Source organism: Ruditapes philippinarum, unplaced genomic scaffold (assembly GCF_026571515.1).
Source record: "Ruditapes philippinarum isolate M1 unplaced genomic scaffold, ASM2657151v2 ctg215_1_1_1_1, whole genome shotgun sequence".
Taxonomy (NCBI): domain Eukaryota; kingdom Metazoa; phylum Mollusca; class Bivalvia; order Venerida; family Veneridae; genus Ruditapes; species Ruditapes philippinarum.
In genome coordinates, this window is record NW_026854703.1 from 50,480 (window position 1) to 73,109 (window position 22,630).

A 22,630-nucleotide genomic window follows, 5' to 3' on the forward strand; every position below is an offset into this window, starting at 1 on the left:
TATATAAAAAAAAATCATACAGGATTTTCCACAAATCAAATATAAATGTGTCAAAATGAAATTCAAATCACATGGGCAACAAAATTTTTTAAGGTCGTTTTCAGTATCGAAATATTAGCATCAGGGTAGCCAAAAGAAAATCAAATATTTTTTTACATTGTATTAATACAAACATTATATGGTGTAATCTATATCTAATTAAGTAGAGAGTAAGGAGCAAAGAAGGTGCTATATGTTTGCTTTACATCATTTAATGACAATATTAATAATAACAAGCAATTATCATAGTATTGCAAGCAATCCATAAGTCCCCTACCGGTTAGAACCCTATCAACATTCTGAAGGGCCATTGGCCATTCACTTATGTTTCAATTTTTCTCTATTTTAAGTAAACTTGTTGGAAAAGTTCTTTAAAACAGGAAACAGTTTTTATGAACAGACAGACAGACGGACTGAAGGACACTCTAAAGTTAATATTTGAAACATCCCTGTTACCAAAATATAACATTTTAAAAGCAGAATTCTTAAAGAGGAGATAACTCTTGAATTAAAGATGCAATTTCATAAAAGTTTTCAGCTCTTTTTGACTAATCACAAATATTGTTATATTTGCCATGTTTTAAGCCTATTTGTTGCCAAGGCAACTGATATTTTTTCAAAATAGGAAGAACAGATAAGACATGCATAATCTCAACACTGCTATCTACCCATATGTCAAGTTTCATAAAAATATTTCCAGTACTTTTTGAGTTATCACTGGATTCAGTTTATGTGTAAAATTTGCCATATTTTCAGTCTATGTGTTGCCATAGCAACCAGAATTTTCAACATAGGAAGAAAAGAAAAAGACGTGCATAATCTCAAGACTGCCATCTACCCATATGTCAAGTTTCATAAAAATATTTTCAGTACTTTTTGCTTTATCACTGGATCCAGTTTATGTGTTAAATTTGCCATATTTTCGGTCTATTTGTTGTCATAGCAACCAGAATTTTCAACATAGAAGAAAAGAAAAAAAACGTGCATGATATACAGACTGCCATCTACCCATTTTTAAAGTTTCATAAAAATATTTCCAGTACTTTTTGCTTTATCACTGGATCCAGTTTATGTGTAAAATTTGCCATATTTTCAGCCTATTTGTTGCCATAGCAACCAGAATTTTCAACATAGGAAGAAAAGAAAAAGACGTGCATAATTCCAAGACTGCCATCTACCCATATGTCAAGTTTCATAAAAATATTTCTAGTACTTTTTGCGTTATCACTGGATCCAGTTTATGTGTAAAATTTGCCATATTTTTAGCCTATTTGTTGCCATAGCAACCAGAATTTTCAACATAGGAAGAAAAGAAAAAGACGTGCATAATCTCCATACTGCCATCTATCCATATACCAAGTTTCATAAAAATATTTTCAGTACTTTTTGCGTTATCGCGGGATCCAGTTTTGTGGACGGACGGACTGACGGACGGACGGACAGACAGACGGACGGACGGACAGACGGACGGAGGGTAAACCTAAAGTCCCCTCCGGTAAACCGGTAGGGGACTAACAATTCTATACTACCAGTATTCAGTCCAGACAGGTGACAACAGGTGGTTACATTCAATTTCATTTATACTAAAATCTTGTTTAATTCTTTGTTACCTTGCAATTACAAGTGTGGAAAATCTTTTATATTATTAACCTGTGTCAGGGAGAAAAATTATCACCACAATCTCACTATATCATCAATAACTCAACTTTTTGTCAAAGCATTACAGAAACATTGTGTGTATGTGTGGTTAAACATTATTTACCAAGAATGCAGTTATTTTTAGTGTAATTCAATTATGCTAGAAACATTGATTGTTACATTAACTCTACCATTTCTCATCATGTAGATATTATCAAAACTTTACAATATTGGCCACCCTGAGCATGCAAAAGCATGAATAAAATCATGATGGTGTATTTGTACAGGTTAGACAGTGCTTGTTTATATAACAGTTAACATACAGTCACATCTCTCAATCTATCACCTTTAACAAATCTTTCAACAATAAATATTACATTATTCCATTTATTTATTACACTATTCCATTTAAATAAGAAACTTGACAAAGTTCACCTATTTCTTCATGGCAATATTTTAGACAAAATTGGTAAGAAAACAAGACATGACTTCATAAAATAAACAGCCATGTGATGAAAAAATGATCTTTGCATCAAAGGAACCTCTCCTTACATCTGCTGTTTTTTTTCCAAAATGATCTTATTTATTTTGCATATGTATTGTAAAATTTTTCACCAAAAATATTTAATAGAAGATTAGCTGTGACTGTAATTATGGATTACCTCCCTTGCATTCTTATGTTGGAAAGAAAGAAAATTCCCAACATTTGTCATTAAATTTTAGATACAGCTTACTGTATGCATGCTATGATAATAATAAAACAAAACCACGCTTTTCTGATTGGTTTGTCATAGTCTCATTATATAACATGTACAAAATAAAAATAGTTCTTGGGTTCTAAAATGAATTTAAAATAGAAGAATGTACAGTGATACAAGAAAGTGGCTGTAAGAATTGTGTTGGTGAGGGTTGGGGGTGTGGTGGGGGTGGGGAGTAGTTAGGGATTAGACATTAAGGACACGGTAAACCAAGATACACAGCAAATTGCACTCTATTATTTAGCAAATCTAACAAACTGATATTTTGTTAGTACAATTGTATTCATTAAAAACATTTTAAAGACAATAGTATCATGCCCCCATTACAGAAGGTGCCTGTGATTTTTAAAATGTGTCTTAATGTTCATTTAATGTAAGTGAAGGTAATGCCTTTGTTTTCTGCAGTATACAACAATTGTAGCAATCAAATAGTTTCATTATCTTCTGCTAGAAGTCAGATAGAAAAGATCAAATGTACTACATCTCTACAAAAGCCCTCCCACTAAAAAATAAAATAGCTAAAATTAAGCCTACAAAAAAATTAACTGGACAAAAAAGTACAATATGAAATTATGAATATCATTTGATGAGATTATCACTTATTGTATTGTGTTTATTAACACATGTATACACATATCTCAATATAGCAAGTATATTTTATTATATATCTCAGAAGCAAATTATCAACAAGTTAAGTGCAAGAAGCTTGGATAATGATTTACTGAAGTGATATACACACTGTGTAAATATAATGTTTGTGGATGGATCGGTTAAAAAAATAAAAAGGCGGGATTATTTTATTTTTGTAATGCCTTTGAAAATAGTGTCCTTTCAAGAGTTAGCCTGTTGTTTCTATTCCAGACCAATTGTTTTATTTACTAAGAAAATAAAATCTAAAATCAGGAGAAATTTCAGATCCTGGAATCATTATCAACATTAAATTTCTGTTCATAATAAAATATAAGGTAAATAATAATAATGAAGAAAATCTCATATAAGGCACTCCTTTCATTCAAAAGGCTCATAAAAAAGTTACAATGAAATGTATATTTACTCCATTCCCTGATTTTTTACTCAGAATTAACTTAATTGGGGAGCGGTGGCCTAGTGGTTAAGGTGTCTGCCTCTCAACCCAGAGATCATGGGTTCGAGCCCTATGCGGGTCACGACCATGTTTCTCCATATGACACCAGTACTGGTTGGTTCCAGGAAGCGGACTCAAAAGTGATTAATATAAGTTGCAAGAACTTGTTTCGCAATCAAGGTTAAATAAATATGTTTAAACCAATTAACTTAATATAAGAACTTTAATTTCAGACCAGAATTTTCTCCTTAATAAGTTACAAGATCATTTTACTCTACTGACATTTTCTACATACATATCAAGGAATAACCTACACCAATGAAGCAAAGAATTTTATATTGCAGCTGTCTAGTACAGAAAGGTCAAATACCACATTAAAGAAGTAAATTTTAGAAAATTGACAAATATCTGAAGATCAAAAAGAAAAGTTAAATTAAAAAGTTACATAAAACTTGTAAGTACAATGCCTTTAAACAGTGGATGACACTTTAGTGTTGATCTGGCAATAGTAGTTTGCTAGAATTATCTCCCTATTTTCAAAGACAGAACTAAAATATTCAATGAAGCATGTCAAGTGAGATATACAGGGCTATGGTTTAATATGTAGAGGATATTTCACTGCTTCCAATGATACATGGACTATATTTTTCTAAGAAGTAATTTAAAAACAAATATTTTCAAGAGCAAAAGCACAAGTGAAAATATAAAACAATTCTCACTTCAGAATGATAACACACATTATTATCTTTAAACGTATAGAATGGGAACCAAGTGTCTATATCTCACTCAGTTTAACAGTGTGATATGACTTATATCTAACACGTTTCAATGTCTCATCAAAACATATGATAAACACCACTCAAGCTGACATGAGCTATATATGGATGTTTATATAAGCTAGGATCAGCATATAATAGTTACTTTATACTTTTTACATGATTTGATCTCATCATCGAAATTTTAGTCGCTGTTAACATTTTCATTTTCGTTGAGTTTTGAGTCATAATAAAACAGGTTCACGTATATGGTAACATTCCAGGTTTATAATGCCAGTATTTCAGGTAAACTGGGGCTAAAGATAGAACCACTAACTGCCATAAAATAAGTGGGATACCTATGTCACATGAGAGAATCTCATAAATGTATATATGTGATATGTGATGAAGCAATATTAAGCTGTCAAAAATTTACCAGTTTTTAACAGTATCTATATTCTTTATAAACGTTATCAAACTTCTTATTATAAAAATGTTATTCTTTATATCTTTCCGTACACAATTTCAGACATCAAATCTCAAATGCATCTATATAAAGTATAATTCAATACATCAACAGTGACTTTTTTTAAGAAGTCCAATTCTTTCTACTATCTTTAATTACTTGAAAAGCTTTATTTTATTTATAAAGTATATAAAAATATAAAATAAAACAATGAATATATTTACCTCCTCATCCTTAAACCAAGCCAGACTTTCAGCTGTCAGAACAAACCAGAATTCCTTTGATCCGCCCTTCATAAAACTTATGTTATGAAGAGTCAGCCAACCTTTTCGAATAACCTGTAATTGGAAGTTATAAGTTAATACAACAAAGTTCTACTACACCATACCTAAAACACTTCAATTTATTGAAGTTAAAAAAAAATCAAAAAAAAAAAAAAAAAAAAATCAAAACATGGCCAGATTGCAGTATATCTTTTAATTTAATTGCAGATATTTTAGGTGAGTGGTAGCTCTATGACGAAGGCGTCTTAACGTTTACTGTGAAATTGTGGGCTGGAACTTTACATGGGTCAAGAAAATGTTCCATACAGCACCAATTAGTACTAATTAGTACAGAAAATGTTTTATACAGGTTGAAAGAACTTGTTTACAATCAGCACCTTAAACATTTCATAGTGTCATTAATTAAAATGAATGATCATACCTTCACAAAATTCAGAACCCCTTAAATAAATAAAACTAAAAGATCTAATCAACGTCATAACAGGTCAAGTTTGATATAAAAAAAATCCTAGTTCTACTACAAAGAAAGGCAGTATAAAGCTTAGTTTGTCATACTCGAGGCGTCAAATGATGCTATAGAACGTGTTGGCTGACTATCCATCCACTGATTTGAGTAAAGGAGCTCAAACACTTCTATTTCAATACTTAGTTGCATTAAAAGAAGGGAAAGGAATCATGTTATCCTCTAATTCAATACAAAGTTGCATTTAAAGAAGGGAAAGAGGAATCATTTTATCCTGACAACCTTTTTAGCTACTTGAGCTAATTTGTTGTTTCTTAGTCATTCAAAGGATTTACTATAAAGTCAAACAGGCAATTTTCTTAACAAAGCTGAGAGAAAACTTTTGTAACAATGCTGCAAGTCAAGTAATAAGCCATGGTGAACTATAGCAGAGAATTACATTCTATCCTATCAAATACAGACCTCAACTTTCTTCTAGTATGAAAGAAACAAAACCAAGTTGAAAGATATTAATGTCATCAACCTACAACAACACATTGTTGTCAATTACTGGAATTTTCTCTGTTAAACAATCACAGAGAATATGAACCATGCTTCCTTATTTAACATGCCATCCTTCACTTTTCCTTCTTTATAGGAAATACACTTACATTTGTCCAAGGTAGATCAATTCCTTTAAATTTCGAATCCTTAAAAATTACATACTGACATATTGGCAACAAAATCTGTTTTGTTCCTTACATTTAACATATATAATTTCTCATCTAAAATAATACCAATAGCTATGTAAGTAAAGTAAATTCTAAGTAAGTAAATAAAATATGTAAATGAAACATAACTTTATACAATATACAATGTTTCAAATTCATAATTCTAACATGCATCACAATATTCTCCTATTAAACAGATAGGGCTGTCAAGTGCATGATAATATGCACAGCACAAAAACAAATGCTTACAAGCCATGTGACGTCAATAAACCAAATGACGTCAGGAAAATTACTTCTACCCTCAATGTAGTTCAGCACATCTTAATCAATTTCCTTTTTTTATTAGCATGTTTGAATGGAAATAAATATTAATTTTTCTTGCATTAAAGTATAATAATGCATGTGTTTATTGTTCAAACACTTTGTAATTAATCACTAAGCCTATCAGCCTTAATGACTTTATTCCTGAGCATTTGAACTCGAACTGTGCATTATTCTACAACAATGCACTCAAAATTGATATCTATTTCCTAAACAACATTACATTTCAAGATTACAATTCTTTCATAACAATTTTGTTAGTCAAAAAATTTGTATTTAGTCATCTTAATTAAAACTTTCAAATTTTGCACTAAAAAATAAGTGGAATGAGACCATGGTAATCTATTCTAGTGTTTTTACAATTTTCTTCATATTTAGAAACATAAGCCGCGTCATGACAAAACCATTGTAATGCGTTTGCGACCAGCATGGATCCAGACCAGCCTGCGCATCCGCACAGACTGATCAGGATCCATGCTGTTCGCTATCAGTTTCTCTACTTGTAATAGGGTTTGTAAGCGAACAGCATGGATCCTGATCAGACTGCGCTGATGCGCAGGCTGGTCTGGATCCATACTGGTCGCAAACGCATTACGTTGGTTTTGTCGTGACGCGGCTCATATATGTTTGATTTGTGACATGACAAAAGTTATTTTCATGTATACTCACCTGGTTGCCAACTTTTCTTTTTGTTGAATTATCTGATTTTTGTTGTGCACTAAAATAAATATAACAATTATCATTATTCATGTTTCAACTGGAAATTACTGTAAAATCAGAAATTTTTGCAAGGGATTCAATTTCACTTACTTTGCAAATCAAAGATTTTCATGACAGTAAATATTTGCCGACTTAAAATATCAAGTATCTACAGCATAAAATATAACAGAACTGAAAGCAGATATCCCTAAGTATCTAACCTCGCAAATTTGTTCAAAATGTTGCTTTTGAAAATGTTTTGGCCTAGCAAAAATATGTATCAAAGGTACAATGTCAAAGGCCCATTTGATAAAATGTACAACTTTATTCAATTAATTCAGTTTTGAACCTACACTCATTCAATATCCTCTATATTGTGGACATGATAAATTACTATAATGTTGACAAATTTATCACTTCCTACTAATGTTACAATTTACTACATACATGACATATCTAGTATACATAGTCCAACATAGCTGATTAGAAATTTTGCTAGTCAGACTGAGCCTGTTGTTACTTTGTATATACAGTCCAACCCCGTTTATTCGAAGTGCCAGGGACTGAATATTTACTTCGAATAATCGATGGGTTCGAATAATCGAAATCGGAATATTGTGATAGACAAAAACTACTCCACTTTGACCAATCATAGCAAAACTACCGTTTACAACACACTTACTTCCTGTAATCAATTGAGAAAAATAAATATTAAAAAAAAGATGCGTAAAAATCATATTATTGACATTGAAGACATAGATACTTGCATTTTATTCTACATTATGTATCGGTTCATGAAAGTGAAAAGCCTTGATAATGGCCGTGTTGTCACTACGGTATTTACAACTAAACTCTGGTATTTTCGATTAGGATAAAGGCTCTCATGTAGCGAAAAAAAAATGTTTTGGATGTTTTGACAAATTCACATATACGGTATGTATGAAAATTATTGTTGTCATCCTCAAGCAATAAAAATCGGACACGGTGCATAGCTTTTCATTTTCGGTAATTAAATTGATTAAAAAACACGCAAATAGTTATTATCATGATTGTCTAAATACACGCATGAATGTTGAAAATGTTTCACAAGTCGAATGGTCAGCCAGTGGATCTGTGCCAATTAGTCTGGCATCGAAAAATAGGTGTGAAAATCTTTCATAATTGTATAATTGGGACCAAAATTTTACTTCAAAAATTATGAGGTATTCGGATAATGCATTTCGAATAATACGCTCGTACTTATATTGTTTTATATAGAGATAAAAACGGGACCGCCAATCTACTTCGGATAATGCCGGGTATTCGAATAAAGGGTTGTCAAATAACCGGGGTCGGACTGTACTATATTTTTACTCCCTGTAACACTTACTTGGCAAATCCGATGAAATCTTCATGATTTGTATTCATATAAGCGAGCTGTATATCCACTAACAACATGATTTGTTCCTTACATTTAGCCTCGCGTTCTCGCACACATGTGTTTACGATTCTTTCTGTCTCTTCTCGCAACATTGGATAACGACTCATCTAAAATAAACACTCAAGGATATAACACATCATTATGATGATTTTTAGTCACATATTATGATGATTTTTAGTCACATATTATGATGATTTTTAGTCACATATTATGATGATTTTTAGTCACATATTATGATGATTTTTAGTCACATATTATGATGATTTTTAGTCACATATTATGATGATTTTTAGTCACATATTATGATGATTTTTAGTCACATATTATGATGATTTTTAGTCACATATTATGATGATTTTTAGTCACATATTATGATGATTTTTAGTCACATATTATGATGATTTTTAGTCACATATTTAAAAAAATTGAAGCATGAATGACATTTATTACATGCTTTTCGGTGGTTTATAGAAATATATCAGTGATATAAAAGTGGTAATTTCACTGTTTGAAACAGTAAAATTACCACTTTGATAATTTCACTGTTTTGAATTTAAGCCCCTTACGTTGTTTCAGTGAAATACCAGCGTGCACAGTACTGGGTACCAACTTAATGACGTGACGTCGTAAATGACGTCACATTGTATTATTACAATGTGAACACCAAAAGTTCATATTTCACTTGTGGCTGCACCACTCGTGAAATATACCTTTTGGTGCTCACTCGGTGAAATATATTCCGATCTTACACTGAACTAAACAAATATTCTCTATTGCTTTGATTTTGTCTAAATTTTTTATTATTAAATTGTCAAGCATACATATTAAAAAAAAATAGACATCTGACTACATTATGTATGTAAAAGTTATATACAAACCTTTTCAGTATTTTTACGAATGACATTGGTTAACTCTGTGATGACCATATCTATACACTTGAGGGATGGTGCCCTCAACTTCTCTACCTGTTTCTTTACTATTGCCTCAAATGCCATGTCTGGTGTAAACAGACCAGTCCTTATACCATGGATATTCTTGATCGCATAACTTATTTCTCTCCGTAATTCTTTTTCATCAAATTCCATCTGTGAAAGATATTGGTTTAAACATATTTATTTAAGCTTGATTGCGAAACAAGTTCTTGCAACTTATATTAATCACTTTTGGGTTTGCTTCCTTGAACCAACTAGTACTGGTGTCATATGAAGAAACATGGTTGTGACCCAAGTAGGGCTTGAACCTTCACATTCGCCACTGCTTCCCTTTGAAAGATATTACAGAGAATAAATAAAAAATGTTACTTGGAAATAATCTATTAGTTCTCTTTTCAAACTTCAAAAAATTCTGTAACGATAGGACTCCCATGTTTACATTTTTTGTAAAAAGCTAAAAACTGAAATATTATACTTTAAACTGTGGTATTTCTACTTGCTTTTCTATACCTTGTATTCAAGTTACAAATACCATTACTATCTATATTTAATACATATACAAGTAAATAAAATTATTGTACACCACTGACCACAAGGGATTCAGGACAATTTTTTTGCTTTGTATTCTTATTTTGCTCTTTCGCAACAACTTCACTAAAAATGTTTAAGCCTGAGCAATTTTTTTGCAAAGTGATGCTAAGTGAAGAGTTGTATCTGCTGTCTATATCAAAAGTATTAGTCTTTCCCAGCAGTATATAGCCAGGCCAGCCAGAACATTCCTGCGATCTGACCAGTCTCTATACCATTGGTAGCTTTGTATTGTGTTATAGAAATCCCATAAACATTGAACAGAATGTTCCAAATGATAAGCCGGGCAACATGTGACAAGGTATCAGGGAGTTAAGAATACCTTACTTATAGTTTACCTTAACTAATTCAAATGGGAATCTCTCATAGAAAATTCTGTTGATTTTAGCTCCTCCCGACAGTTCCTTCATGCTGATTTTATCACCAGATCCTTCTATACTCTTAGAAAAATCCAATCCAAACTGTTGTACCATCCTGAAATGTCATTTTCATTACATGTTATTTTGTAAGTACTTTCACTGATAAACTAAAATGTATCCTGAAGGTAAAGAACTCTATCTGATAGGGGGTTTAGATTAAAAAAGTCCTATTTAACTATGTTGATAATATAGTAAATCTACTAAATTCAGTGAAAATTAGAAGTAATTAGCATATACTAGATGACTTAATTACTTTCTAAACTCAGCAACAACAAATAATGAGCCGTGTCACGACAAAACCAACAGTGCGTTTGCGACCAGCATGGATCCAGACCAGCCTGCGCATCCGTGCAGTCTGATCAGGATCCATGCTGTTCGCTATCAGTTTCTCTACTTGTAATAGGGTTTGTAAGCGAACAGCATGGATCCTGATCAGACTGCGCGGATGCACAGGCTGGTCTGGATCCATGCTGTTCGCAAACACATTATGTTGATTTTGTCGTGTCGCGGCTCAAATTTTTTTAAATTATCAATTTTACAGTCAGGTCAGTAAAAACGTTACAGCAGTCTCCCTATATTATTTGCTATCTGATATTGACATTCTTGAACTTTACATTAACACATCCAAATTCAAACCATCAAAAGTCTGTAGCACAAATCATATAGATTAAGTTTAATAAATTAATCAAACATACTGCATCATAGCTTTAGTTTTGCGGGCTGGATCGTCGGGTCTGAAATTTTTAAACTCTTCAACATCTTTCTCTAGAGATAGTAATTGTGCCTGTAATCTGCTACGTAATGTCGGTAACGTGTCTCGTATATGATTGGTCAATTGTTGATTTAAAACTCTCTGAAATTATTTGTTATACCCTTTATATAAATGACACAGTCTTTCAGTAGCATGAATGCAGGCATTAAATTTAGGAAAAACAAGGTTAAATATTTTTATCTAGAGGAAGAATCATATTAACAAAGAAAGTCATAAAATATCATATGCATTTTATACATATTTTAATCTATATTTTTCATGAAATAAACATTAGATTTTTTTTTCTTGGTACTTAAGTTATTCCACAGAACTTAAATTACATGTAAAACAAACGGCATATGACACAGTATCGTCTTCAACAAGAAATGCTCATAGAAAAAAAAATGCTACAAATTTTACTCAAAACAAGAATAACTAGGAAACTCATCCAAGTCACTATAGTATATCTTTAACCAATAACCTTACCTGAAGATATGGGGTGCCCATTCTATCTGCCATATGACGGTATGAGGGGTGACTAAGGAAATATTTCCTCTCATTAGCCAGGGCCGCACGTATATCTTTACGACCCTCGATATCTTTTTGGCTTCTATTTACAACACCGATGTAACCTGGAATATGTATTTTATATATTGATAAATTTAGTAAATCTATTTTAGGTAGAAAAACAAGCAATATCATCTTATTTGTCTAATACTTTAGTAAATTATAAACTTTAACATGATCAACATCAATTTCTTCACCAACAAGAAATCTTATTAAGATTTTGTCTATAAATATCTTATTGGTGTATTTTTCATGACATTTTCCGATAAAAAAATTGTTTGGCATTTTTTTCATACTTCATCTTAATTAAGCTAATTAAAAGCATCTTACTATCACAGCTAACATGGCATATTGAGAGATGTAAAAGTTTCATCTGCTAATGCATAAAATGACATATATCAGTGACACAATCTCCACACTGAACTCTTAACATTGAATTTGTATATTAAATGGATTTAGAGAAGCCATTTTAAGCAATTTCAATAACAAAATATGATAACTGAGCCAACAACAGTACAGAGCATGGATGTGCTAGCTGGACTGACTCTATACTAGTGACAGAGGCTTATCATTTTTGCTTTTAGCAGATTAGAAGTTAATGTAATTAGTTACCTCGTCTTAAAGGAAGGAGTCGATTTTCAAGGATGTCTCTAGCATCAGTTCCTTCATCCATCAAATCTAGTTTTGTAATCACACCTATAGTTCTTAAACCTAGAAAATCAGAAAGAACTTATAACTACACTGTTTATACATGTCTACAACTGTGATAAAAACATAATAAGATAAATCAAAGCAATTGTGAGCATGAAATATAAAGGAAATTTAGAAAATTTGTTATGTAAATTTGCAGGTAACATTGAAATACACTCATAAACACCAGATGTTATATTCTCACTCATGGCTGCCCCACACATGAAAATAATGCACCTTGTATTAACTCTGTGAATTAATTTTTTATCTATTCCTACACTTAAACAAACAGATATACTCTGTTCTTGATTATACACATGTAACATGAGTTTTAAATCATCCTGAATAATTATCAAATTTTACAGAGAATAATTTTTATTTTATATACTCTTCAATTTCTCGGTAATTAGTACAAACCACAAACCTTGCTGGTCAACTTCTTTTGCAATTTTGAGGGCATCGGAGTTAGCAAGATCAGTATTGGCAGGACTTACAGCCAGGATTAGACAACTCTCCTTTGTTATAAACTCCATTAACATGCTTCGTATCTGCTGCTCTATATCCTGTGGCTGATCACCAACCGGTACCTTTGTCATACCAGGCAAATCTATCAACGTCAAATTTAATACTGAAACAGAAACACATACATGCTTTATTATCAATGTGTTAGGCAAACCTATGCTGTTGAATAGCATTCATTTCCATATAATTGCATACCATTTATGAAAGAATAATCATATATGCTTATATACCATTTATGACAACAACCTTTTAGATATACATTGTATATATCTATATTTTGAAAAATATAACCAGTTTTGAGGCCACATGTCACAGTCAAAGTATAAACGGGTAAACCTGTAAGTTCATGCTTGAAACAACAATATTAAACCTGTACAACTATTTTGATGGACAGCATGTATTAAAATTGTATTATTTGCTTAAAAAATCATGTTTATTCTCTTTATAAAGTAAAACATATTCATTTACAAAAGCATACCATGTGGTGAGTAAACTCTCAGGTTAATTGGAATGTTAGAAATGCCCTTGTTTCCCCCAGTTACACGATCCGTCTCAGCTTCAATCTCCTTCCTCACCTGATCAAAGTCAGTATACTTCTTCCCTTTCTGGTGCAGGAATTCTGCATACTCTGTCATAATAAAATAATATACACAATAAATGCAAGTTTTGATTCAAAAGTTCTTGCAAGTTACTTAAATAAATATCTTGTATCATATATGAACCATTGTTTAGCAAAAACAGCTGAATAATTCAATAGTAAAATGAACTGACTTAAATATTTGGCTATCATATTGGCTAACATGTTTGGCTAGCATATTGGGCTAACATATTAGGCTAGAATGTTTAACAACATAATATTTTTTATATTAAAAAGAAGCAACATTGTCAATTGTTTATCATCACACTATCCACTATCTGAAATGAACAATTAATTTCGATTCATAATAAGGAAGAATGGTTAACTTTCTGTTTAAACAGAACTAATACACCAAGGATAACTAACTAAAAGCTAAAAGGAAGAACATATTACAATAACTGTAATTGTATTCAAAACAGATTTGCCAAATATAATTGTTGTAGACTATAATAAGCTCTAGGATATGTAACAAGTAAACAATATAATGAAATGTTAGAACTGACCTGCGGGTCCATATATAAGTTGAAGTACCAACGGCCTTCTGGTTACAATACCATTTCCTCTTGGTAAAAAATCTCTGAAAAAATGAAACAAGCACAACTATATAAGAGATATCATCTCCCTGTAAACTCTAGCAGCAGTAACACTTTGACAATGCAAAGAGCCATGGCATTCTGCACCTCACTGTTCTCTCACAGACTATACTATAGGGTCATTTATTTTACTATTTTGATAACCCCCACATATATAAAACAATACAGACCATTTTAAAATTAAAGAAGGACATGTTACATGTAAAATGGACAACACTAAACCTGCTGAATTTCTAAAATACCCTACACTTGTTATGACCAGCTTCAATTTTGGGAACTGATTAATATCAATTGTTAGAGATACACAATAAAAATCAAAGAAAACCAGCCAACTGTCCTGACTTTACATCGGTGACAGAGATTTATCATTTTCAGTTGAAGCAGGATAAGGGTTAAGAAGGGCTTGTTTTATGGGTTAAACATTTTATTAAATCATGTTTAACAAAATTGACAAGTTCTTATGCCAGATAACAAGTTTGTTAAGTAATTAGTATTATGATGCTCACTTAAATCATGTTATGTTTTCATTAGTACATAAACAGAGAAACACATGATATAAAATTTATAGAGTTTATAAAATTATTAATTTCAAGCTCACTAATTTCTTATGAACCAAAAAATTTACGCTTCATTACAGCTACTTCCCACAGTATGTTTTTAAAGTTGATTTAAGTAAGTACGTATTGAAAGTACAACAGGAAATAATTCTGTATGATTCATGTATACAAAACAATATTTACTTCCTTGTTGAAATATCTACTGTTTGATCCCCGACCTTGATCCTACATAAGGTCTCTATATGATCTTTTACTTAAACACCTCAATTGTTAATTCATGAGAAGTTAGAAGCATTAATTATACATGTAGCATCAAATAATACTATGCAATTATTTAATTAAAGCAGAGCTCTTTTATTCCCTAGTATGCATATATGTATATATGTTACCAGGTTATGCATCCATGGACAATTTGGCAGTCACATGGAACATCTGGCAGTCCAGGGTCTTTCAAATAGAATGGTCTGGAAACACGCTATGTAAACCCTTCTCACTACAATTAAACATGTCTCGGTATAACTTGGTATAGTTTGCTGTACGCAAATTATATAAATGTTCAAGAAAAGGGCGAATATTAAATACAAGAGCAAAAATGAAAATTTAAACGACATGATGTTATTAAAAAATCTTTAAACTTGTGAAAAAAGAATAAATATTTCAGAAAATAATGTTTTTTAAAACTATATTTGTTGAAAAAACATAGATTGTTTTTTCACAATATTTGCCGATAAACGGCGCCATTTTGAAAATGCACGAAATTAAACATCCAATATTTACAAATAATATCGTGAAATATTATGATATTTCTACATGATACGATTCGAATAACATCTTTTCTCTTTAAAATCAATTTCTATTTTGTCATTGAACAATGAATAAATTTAAAAAAGCTCATGAAACTCGGACCTATTTTCAAATATGTAGATTTTTACCTTGACACCGGGAATGAAAAATTCTTAATTTCATTGCAAATCTATAAAATTGTTACTTTTACAGTAAAAACTGGTAATAAATGTGTTCAGAGTTAGTTTTTAGTAATTTTTTATTAATCTAACAAAACATTATCTTATAATTTGATTTTTTAATGGTGATGTGCTAAGCCAGATCACGGTCGGTAGATAACCCAATCACGTGACTCAACCGAGACAGCTTTTTTGGTAAAATTGGTCCGTCTCCAGACCATTCTATTTGAAAGACCCTGGGCAGTCACATGACTTTTGCAATCTAACAGAATTCTTAACTGTTCACTGCTAAATTTGAATGTTTTGATTCAAAGACCAATGATCAACATGTATATACATGTATAAACTAAATAATGGGCAGATCCAAATAAAATAGGACAGGTCCCTACTCATCACCATAAGCTACCAGACCACAGACCTGCATAAATATAAACCCAGTTATCTATCAATGGCCAATTTAGCGATTATTTTAGTTATAATAAAATTTCCAATACTTGGAAACAGGTATTTAGCCCAATTCTTTCACAGGAACTATACAGTGTGCTGAGCTTTGAAAGCCAAGAAATGGTACAAGCAATTCTCCAATAATATTGATCCTCTCTTACAGAAGATCTCTCAAAGTAAAGATAAATGTTAGGTCCAGAGCATGAGATATTGATTCCAAAATACTTCCAATACAATTCTACTCAATCTTTCCTATAAATATCGAGTTCGAACAGCCCTAAATATATGACCTTCACTCAAAATCTTGCGGGACATATAGGTTTACAACTGGTATACTTTAAAGCTCATAATCTTGCCGGGGATTATTCTAAAGCTAGTAGCTCATTACTAATTTGGACACGTATTTATGCCTGCACATTTTCAGTGATTCATAGTTCTGATGAACAAGACTAAAAGCTCTTTAACAGATAAAAATTCACCATAAAATACATTGGCCCTCAATATGTTCTGGACTCCGAGTAGGGTCTGAAGTGAAAACAATGATGTACAATTTAACAGAAAAGTTTGCATGGCAAAATGACTTTTGAACAGATTTTATCACAAGTCAAGTGTATGACCTTTCTGATTTCCACGCCTGTCATTTGAGAGCCCTGATACTGATATCTGCGATCATATTTTTTTTAAAGAATTAAATGAATTACTCATAAGGGTATAGGTTCTTTATCACCATATATAAAACAAGACATATTTGACTTTGCTGAATTTTGTAACATGGAACATTTTTGTGAATTTTATAGACATATTATGAAATAAACATACAGTCATTAGCCTAGCTAGAGCCCTGTCTAATTTATTATACACTTAGTGTATGACCAATAACACAGGGTTCTAGCAAGGTAAAATTTAGGAAAAATTCACTTCTCTATTCAACTACATGTACATGTATTAGTATATGCAGACATTAATTGAGCCATTTACCGTTAGGTTAATTACTGAAAGTAACTTATTCATACAAAAGTATGCCTGATGTTGCTTTGCAAATTGGCAAGAGAATGAGGCACTTCATCTTCAATTTTTTAGTACACTTCACCCCTTATGCATTATTTTTTCTACAGTAAATATTTCAATATAATGTCTTCGGGTGAAGTGGCTTGAGTGTGAATTGGAGGATGAAGTGTCTAAAATATGAAATTATCATTCAAGATTGTAAATAGCTTTAAATACTACAAATTCCATACAAAATAGCTGAGCTAAACAAACAATTTATCCCAACAATTATAAGTATTGGATGAGTGCATCATACACTACAGGTCAATGCACACCTACTGCTTTGACTTTCATATGTCTTACAAAAAATAGATATTTATTTATCTTTATATTTACAATATGTAAATATAATGCATCAACATGTTAGAGCTTTCAAAGAGAAGAAAATATATGCCTTTATCATTTATGCCACTTCTTTAGTCAATATTTTCATACCTTTTTTTATTGCTAATTCTTTCTTACCCTTTCAAACAATTTACTTGCCAAAATTTTTCTTTTTGGTAAAACATCTTTTTTTCAGATTAAAGTAAATAAAATTTCTTTAATTTATGTTAAATTATCATATTCAGTTAATTGAATTTGATATTAATTTGGAGATTTCCCCTTGATGAATTTCTAAAACATATTTATGGCACATTCCAATTACTTAGTGCAACCAATTAACCTTATAAGAATCTTACACCGTCTGTAGGTACAGATCGGAATGTCCAGCTTGAAGCGGTAATGAGGCTTTGCCTAGTTTTTTTTAAAACAGTTACCCAAGAGCTAGATATTCCGGTCTGTTACCTATTAAATATTTTTAGTCGCTATATATAGATTTATGATAACGTGACATGTATTGAAGATGGTTCTATTTGTAACAATCCAAAATTTGCAAAGTTAGTGTGACATCACACATCCTGTCTGCAACAATGGCTGAAAAGGAGTCGCGTCGATATAAAATTCCACCTGCAAAATTTACTTCCAATGTTTGGAAACACTTTGGTATTTCAATAAAAAATGAGAAAATTTGCATAATTGTTTAATGTTTAGTATTGTTTAATGTTTAATATTGTTTAAAGAAAAATAAGCATATTTTCAGAGCTTATGTTCATTTTTTTATGGGTGTATTGAAAAATAAAGATTTGTGGTTCAATTTGTGAATCGTAAGTGCTGAATCTTGGATCGGATTGTCACTTATCCGACGATCCAAACCCCTATTCGTATGAAGCATTTTCATTGGTCATGAGAAAAACCTTAGACCACTGAAAATACTTCGTACAAAAAATAAAGGGGAGAAATAAAGAGGAGAGCACTCTGCAGAACCAGTTACTAAAATTTAACATATCGGAAAAAATGGTTCCTTCCAGGTTTATGTGATGTTTTGATTGAAAAGTTATTACAAATAATACTATAATTTTAACATATTTAAATGTGCAATACAAAAAAATTCTTTCATTTTGAATAAAGTGCTGTTTAGTCAGGTAATTTTCATAAAAACCCAGCGGTCAGGTCACTGTCGACTTTTAAGAGTCAGTGACTTCGAGATTATATATTTTCTTATAACTTGAAATGATTGTAATGACAGCTTTATTTCCTTTAAGAGTAATCAATGCCCTACCATTTGGTACCAAGATTTTGAAAATTGGTGAAAAAATGTTGAAGTTATGGAGTTCATATTAAGATGAGTGCTGAAAAATGAGCGGAGTGTTGCATACCTTTACTAAATATTAATATGTATGTATCATTTTTTTGTGGGGAATGAAGGAAATTGAATTAAAAGAATATACCAAATATTAAAACATGTTTCATAGGGGTAGGTATCGCCCATTTATCTCTGAAACTCAGGAGCTCTGAATTATGTGTAACATGTAGCACAAATCCTTAATTTTGACATTCATGCACAAGGGGGAACCCTCCCCCCACACTTACTGCCTAGTCTGATAAAACATGATTATGGTGATTCCAATCTGATTAAAATCAAAATCAGCTCCTAATAAACACTACACATGAGGATCTAATGACAACCATTGACCAATAGGTTGTCACCTTCTTGTGACCTTTCAAACAGCCAATTATTGGCGAGCCTTTCATAATTTTGAAAGCTATCGAGAACATACATAGCATGGTCCATATAGCAGGCAGGTTAACTGGTAAAAAAAGATCTTCCCCATAAAAATTGAGTCTGTTATTTCTAGCTAATTTGTTTCAAATTACTTCAAACATTTTTTTTCTTAAACAAAATCAAAAATTTGTTTTACTTCCATGGACAGCAATACTTAGATACTTTGTCCCATGCCTACCTGTAAAACACGGTTTCATTGCAAGGCTTAAAATCACTTACTCTGGAAATCCAAATCACAATGAAGGCGATATAAATACAGTGGTAATTAGATCTACACGCAAGATATAATTTAAGTAGATCTGAACTTTTTTCAGATTGTGTTGATTCTATCGACTACGAGTTGAAATTTTTATAGGGTAAATTTCCTGGAATAGATCCAGGTTACTATACTAGAAGAATATTTCAGAGTACATTGTACATCAGTTATAATGTATGCCCAGTATAACCTTACCAATGATTATAACTTAAACCCCACCCACATTAATTTATTATGAAAATGTAAATTGGTATGAAAACGCCCCCTTAGAAACGTTCGTTCTTTGAATTAAATGTTAAGCAAAATAATAACGATTCATAACTAAGAAATCGTTAAAAATGGGACGACATTAATCCATTATCATACCAACTGACATTTGATGTAAAAGCCAAAAAAACTTACCTCCCAACGAAATTTTCCAAAACAGAACTTTTACCAGCGCTTTGACTTCCAACTACAGCAATCTGGGGTAAATCAAGGGAAATTGGAACACCAAGTTGAGCAAAGGCATCTTGCAGCTTATTCACAATCGGAATAAGCTGCTCCATGCCAACATTTCCGGACATTTTGACAGTCTTTTTTTGTATCAATAACGGTTTTAACTTTTCATGGCCGAAAATACTTCCGTAAAATATCGCTTATAGCATTGACATTTGTTATTATCTACAACATTGAACTTCAAAATTCAACAAAAAAAATAATCATATGCATGTCTATAAATTTTACTATTATGTATTAACAACTTGATTAACAACCGTTTAATATCTCAAGGAAGCTAAGATAAAACAAAACAAATGTATCTTAAATATACATAAGCGACGGTAATTATGCGCAAATGTCATGTGAAATATTAGGTCAGACATTACTATAGAATTTAGGTTCGACTTGCAATGAATCATTTTTATTTTTCGAAAGAAATGTGATCCGTCGGTTGCGATAGTCGACAAATATATCCTTATATGGCTATTTATTAATTTATTTATTTAATAACTTAAAATATATTCTACATATATTCACGCTGGAGTCTCATTGATCTGCAGTATTTAATCAGGTACGTATATTAACATACGTACCTGATTTAATCTAAATATTAATAAAGTTTCCTTTTAAAAGGAAAGGCTTGCACAGTTGTGCCTTAATCCCAACCCTTTAAAATTGTTTTTTTTTGTTTCAATTTATTATCACATTTTTTTTAATTACGGTATTTGTATATCATAAAGGGTTTATTTAGTTTTTTTGTTTTTTTTGGAAAACCGAATATTTTTTGTCAAAACGATTTGAAATCTATTCTCTATTGTATAAAACTAATAAAGAAAATGATCAATCGTATAAATTCTAACGTGATACTGAAGGAAAACAAGTGTGCACATTTCATTTCCCCTTTTTCGCAGCGAAATCATTCCTTTGCTTTATAGACAAGTAAATGCACTAAAATACTTCGGTACGTGGTACCAATTAATAAGCATGTATCAACTATGTTACACGTTCACAAATAGACGATGCGCTATCTGTAGATCAGCACGTGGAAAGGTTAATGATATGCATGGGCTATTTTTAGATTACCTCACCAATTCAGTAGATCTAAATATAACTCGATCATGCGTGATTTGGTAAGCAGGACCACCCTTTGAAGACGGAATACTACTACAGTCACCATTCTCTATTGTATAAAACTAATACAGACAAAAACAATTATAAAAGAAACTTACTTTTGCGTCTTGAAAAACAATTGAAACGGAACAATTTCGTTTATAATTTATTACGGTTTAAACCGATAAATCAAGTAAAAATAGAAATCCTATTTATATAAACAAACTGGGATTACCGAAGTAACTAAAATAGCTTACTTCGTCTGATTCCGCAGTATGACGGAATCGCCCGAATTGTCACGATTGCAATCGGAACTACATCGGCTATTATCATTAATCCGAAGAGTGACGGAAAAGGCCGAAAAGTTGCGATTGGCACGATTGCAGCTGGTTTCCCGTTCAATCATGCACCAACAGATGTAAGCAGGAAACCACCTAACCGGAACAAGTTTTCCAAATGAAATGGCTGCAAGCCAAAAAGAATATTAAAATATATAAAAAATCTGATTTTTTGTTATATTGTTTAAGACAATATAACAAAAAAGATTTTTTTTTTCTATTTGAATAGAGCTTGATCTATCTATAACATGTAGGGCACACAAACCCCGTCAGTGTCAGTGAAAAGCTAGCTCACTACCAATGAGTGGTTTATGCCCTTATATATGGGATACTTTACCAAATGTCAATTCACCAGGTTTAAATAGTTTTTGCTCATTATCACGTTCTAGCAACGTCGTTACATTACTTTCCCCTCCGAGAAGTTTCGTCCCGATACTTGGCCTGGGAAATCTGTGGGTACGGCAACTCCGGTTTGGCAGTTGTCCATTGTTCAACTTTATATAACAAGTAATTTCTCTGCCACGTGAGTAAATTTTGAATATTTTTCTTTAATTTGCGTTTAGTCTACAACCCGATCATCAAAATACGATCTATTTGATAAGAATGAGTTCACTACCCTATATGAAGTCACGTGCTGCATGGTCGTTGATGCAGTGTATAAGTGGCACGTTGTCGCAGTGCATCAACTTACACCAGCTGATATCTTTTATAATTAGATCTTATATTGTCTCAATGATTAATTTTATCAAGTGCTTACTGGTTATATTGTTATGCTTTAATACATTAAGTTCCATTTTATTATTAGAATTATGGTCAGAAACTATATGCGCAGGACCAATAAAGGAGAAACACCACGTGCAATGGGTCAACGTGTTTGTTTTTCCTTTGGTAAAATTCTATGACCATTCTATCCGGGTTAGACAGGAGCATCGTATCCTTCAAGATAAATGTCATTAGAGAACCTTTACACATTAATTGATACATTTATACGCATTT

At 31.7% G+C, this 22,630-nt stretch overlaps 1 protein-coding gene across 6 annotated transcripts in view; it reads right to left on the reverse strand.

The window, feature by feature from the left end:
• Nucleotides 1-20,414, reverse strand: part of LOC132740796 (dynamin-1-like) — a 38,439-nt gene extending 18,025 nt beyond the window's left edge. For 4 of the 6 annotated variants that reach the window (XM_060728790.1, XM_060728784.1, XM_060728788.1 and 1 more), the window contains exons 1-12: nt 20,109-20,413; nt 14,247-14,320; nt 13,585-13,734; nt 13,009-13,212; nt 12,507-12,605; nt 11,814-11,959; nt 11,272-11,429; nt 10,496-10,631; nt 9,516-9,722; nt 8,587-8,744; nt 7,188-7,236; nt 4,965-5,078 (exon numbers count right to left, since the gene is read on the reverse strand). In XM_060728790.1, the coding sequence (XP_060584773.1) occupies nt 4,965-5,078; nt 7,188-7,236; nt 8,587-8,744; nt 9,516-9,722; nt 10,496-10,631; nt 11,272-11,429; nt 11,814-11,959; nt 12,507-12,605; nt 13,009-13,212; nt 13,585-13,734; nt 14,247-14,320; nt 20,109-20,272 (1,659 nt within the window). In that variant the 5' untranslated portion in view covers nt 20,273-20,413. Of the gene's footprint in view, nt 1-4,964; nt 5,079-7,187; nt 7,237-8,586; nt 8,745-9,515; nt 9,723-10,495; nt 10,632-11,271; nt 11,430-11,813; nt 11,960-12,506; nt 12,606-13,008; nt 13,213-13,584; nt 13,735-14,246; nt 14,321-20,108 lie in introns of all 6 variants that reach the window. The other 2 variants (XM_060728785.1, XM_060728786.1) reach the window with 2 other exon arrangements.
• Between the last annotated feature and the right edge of the window lie 2,216 nt (nt 20,415-22,630).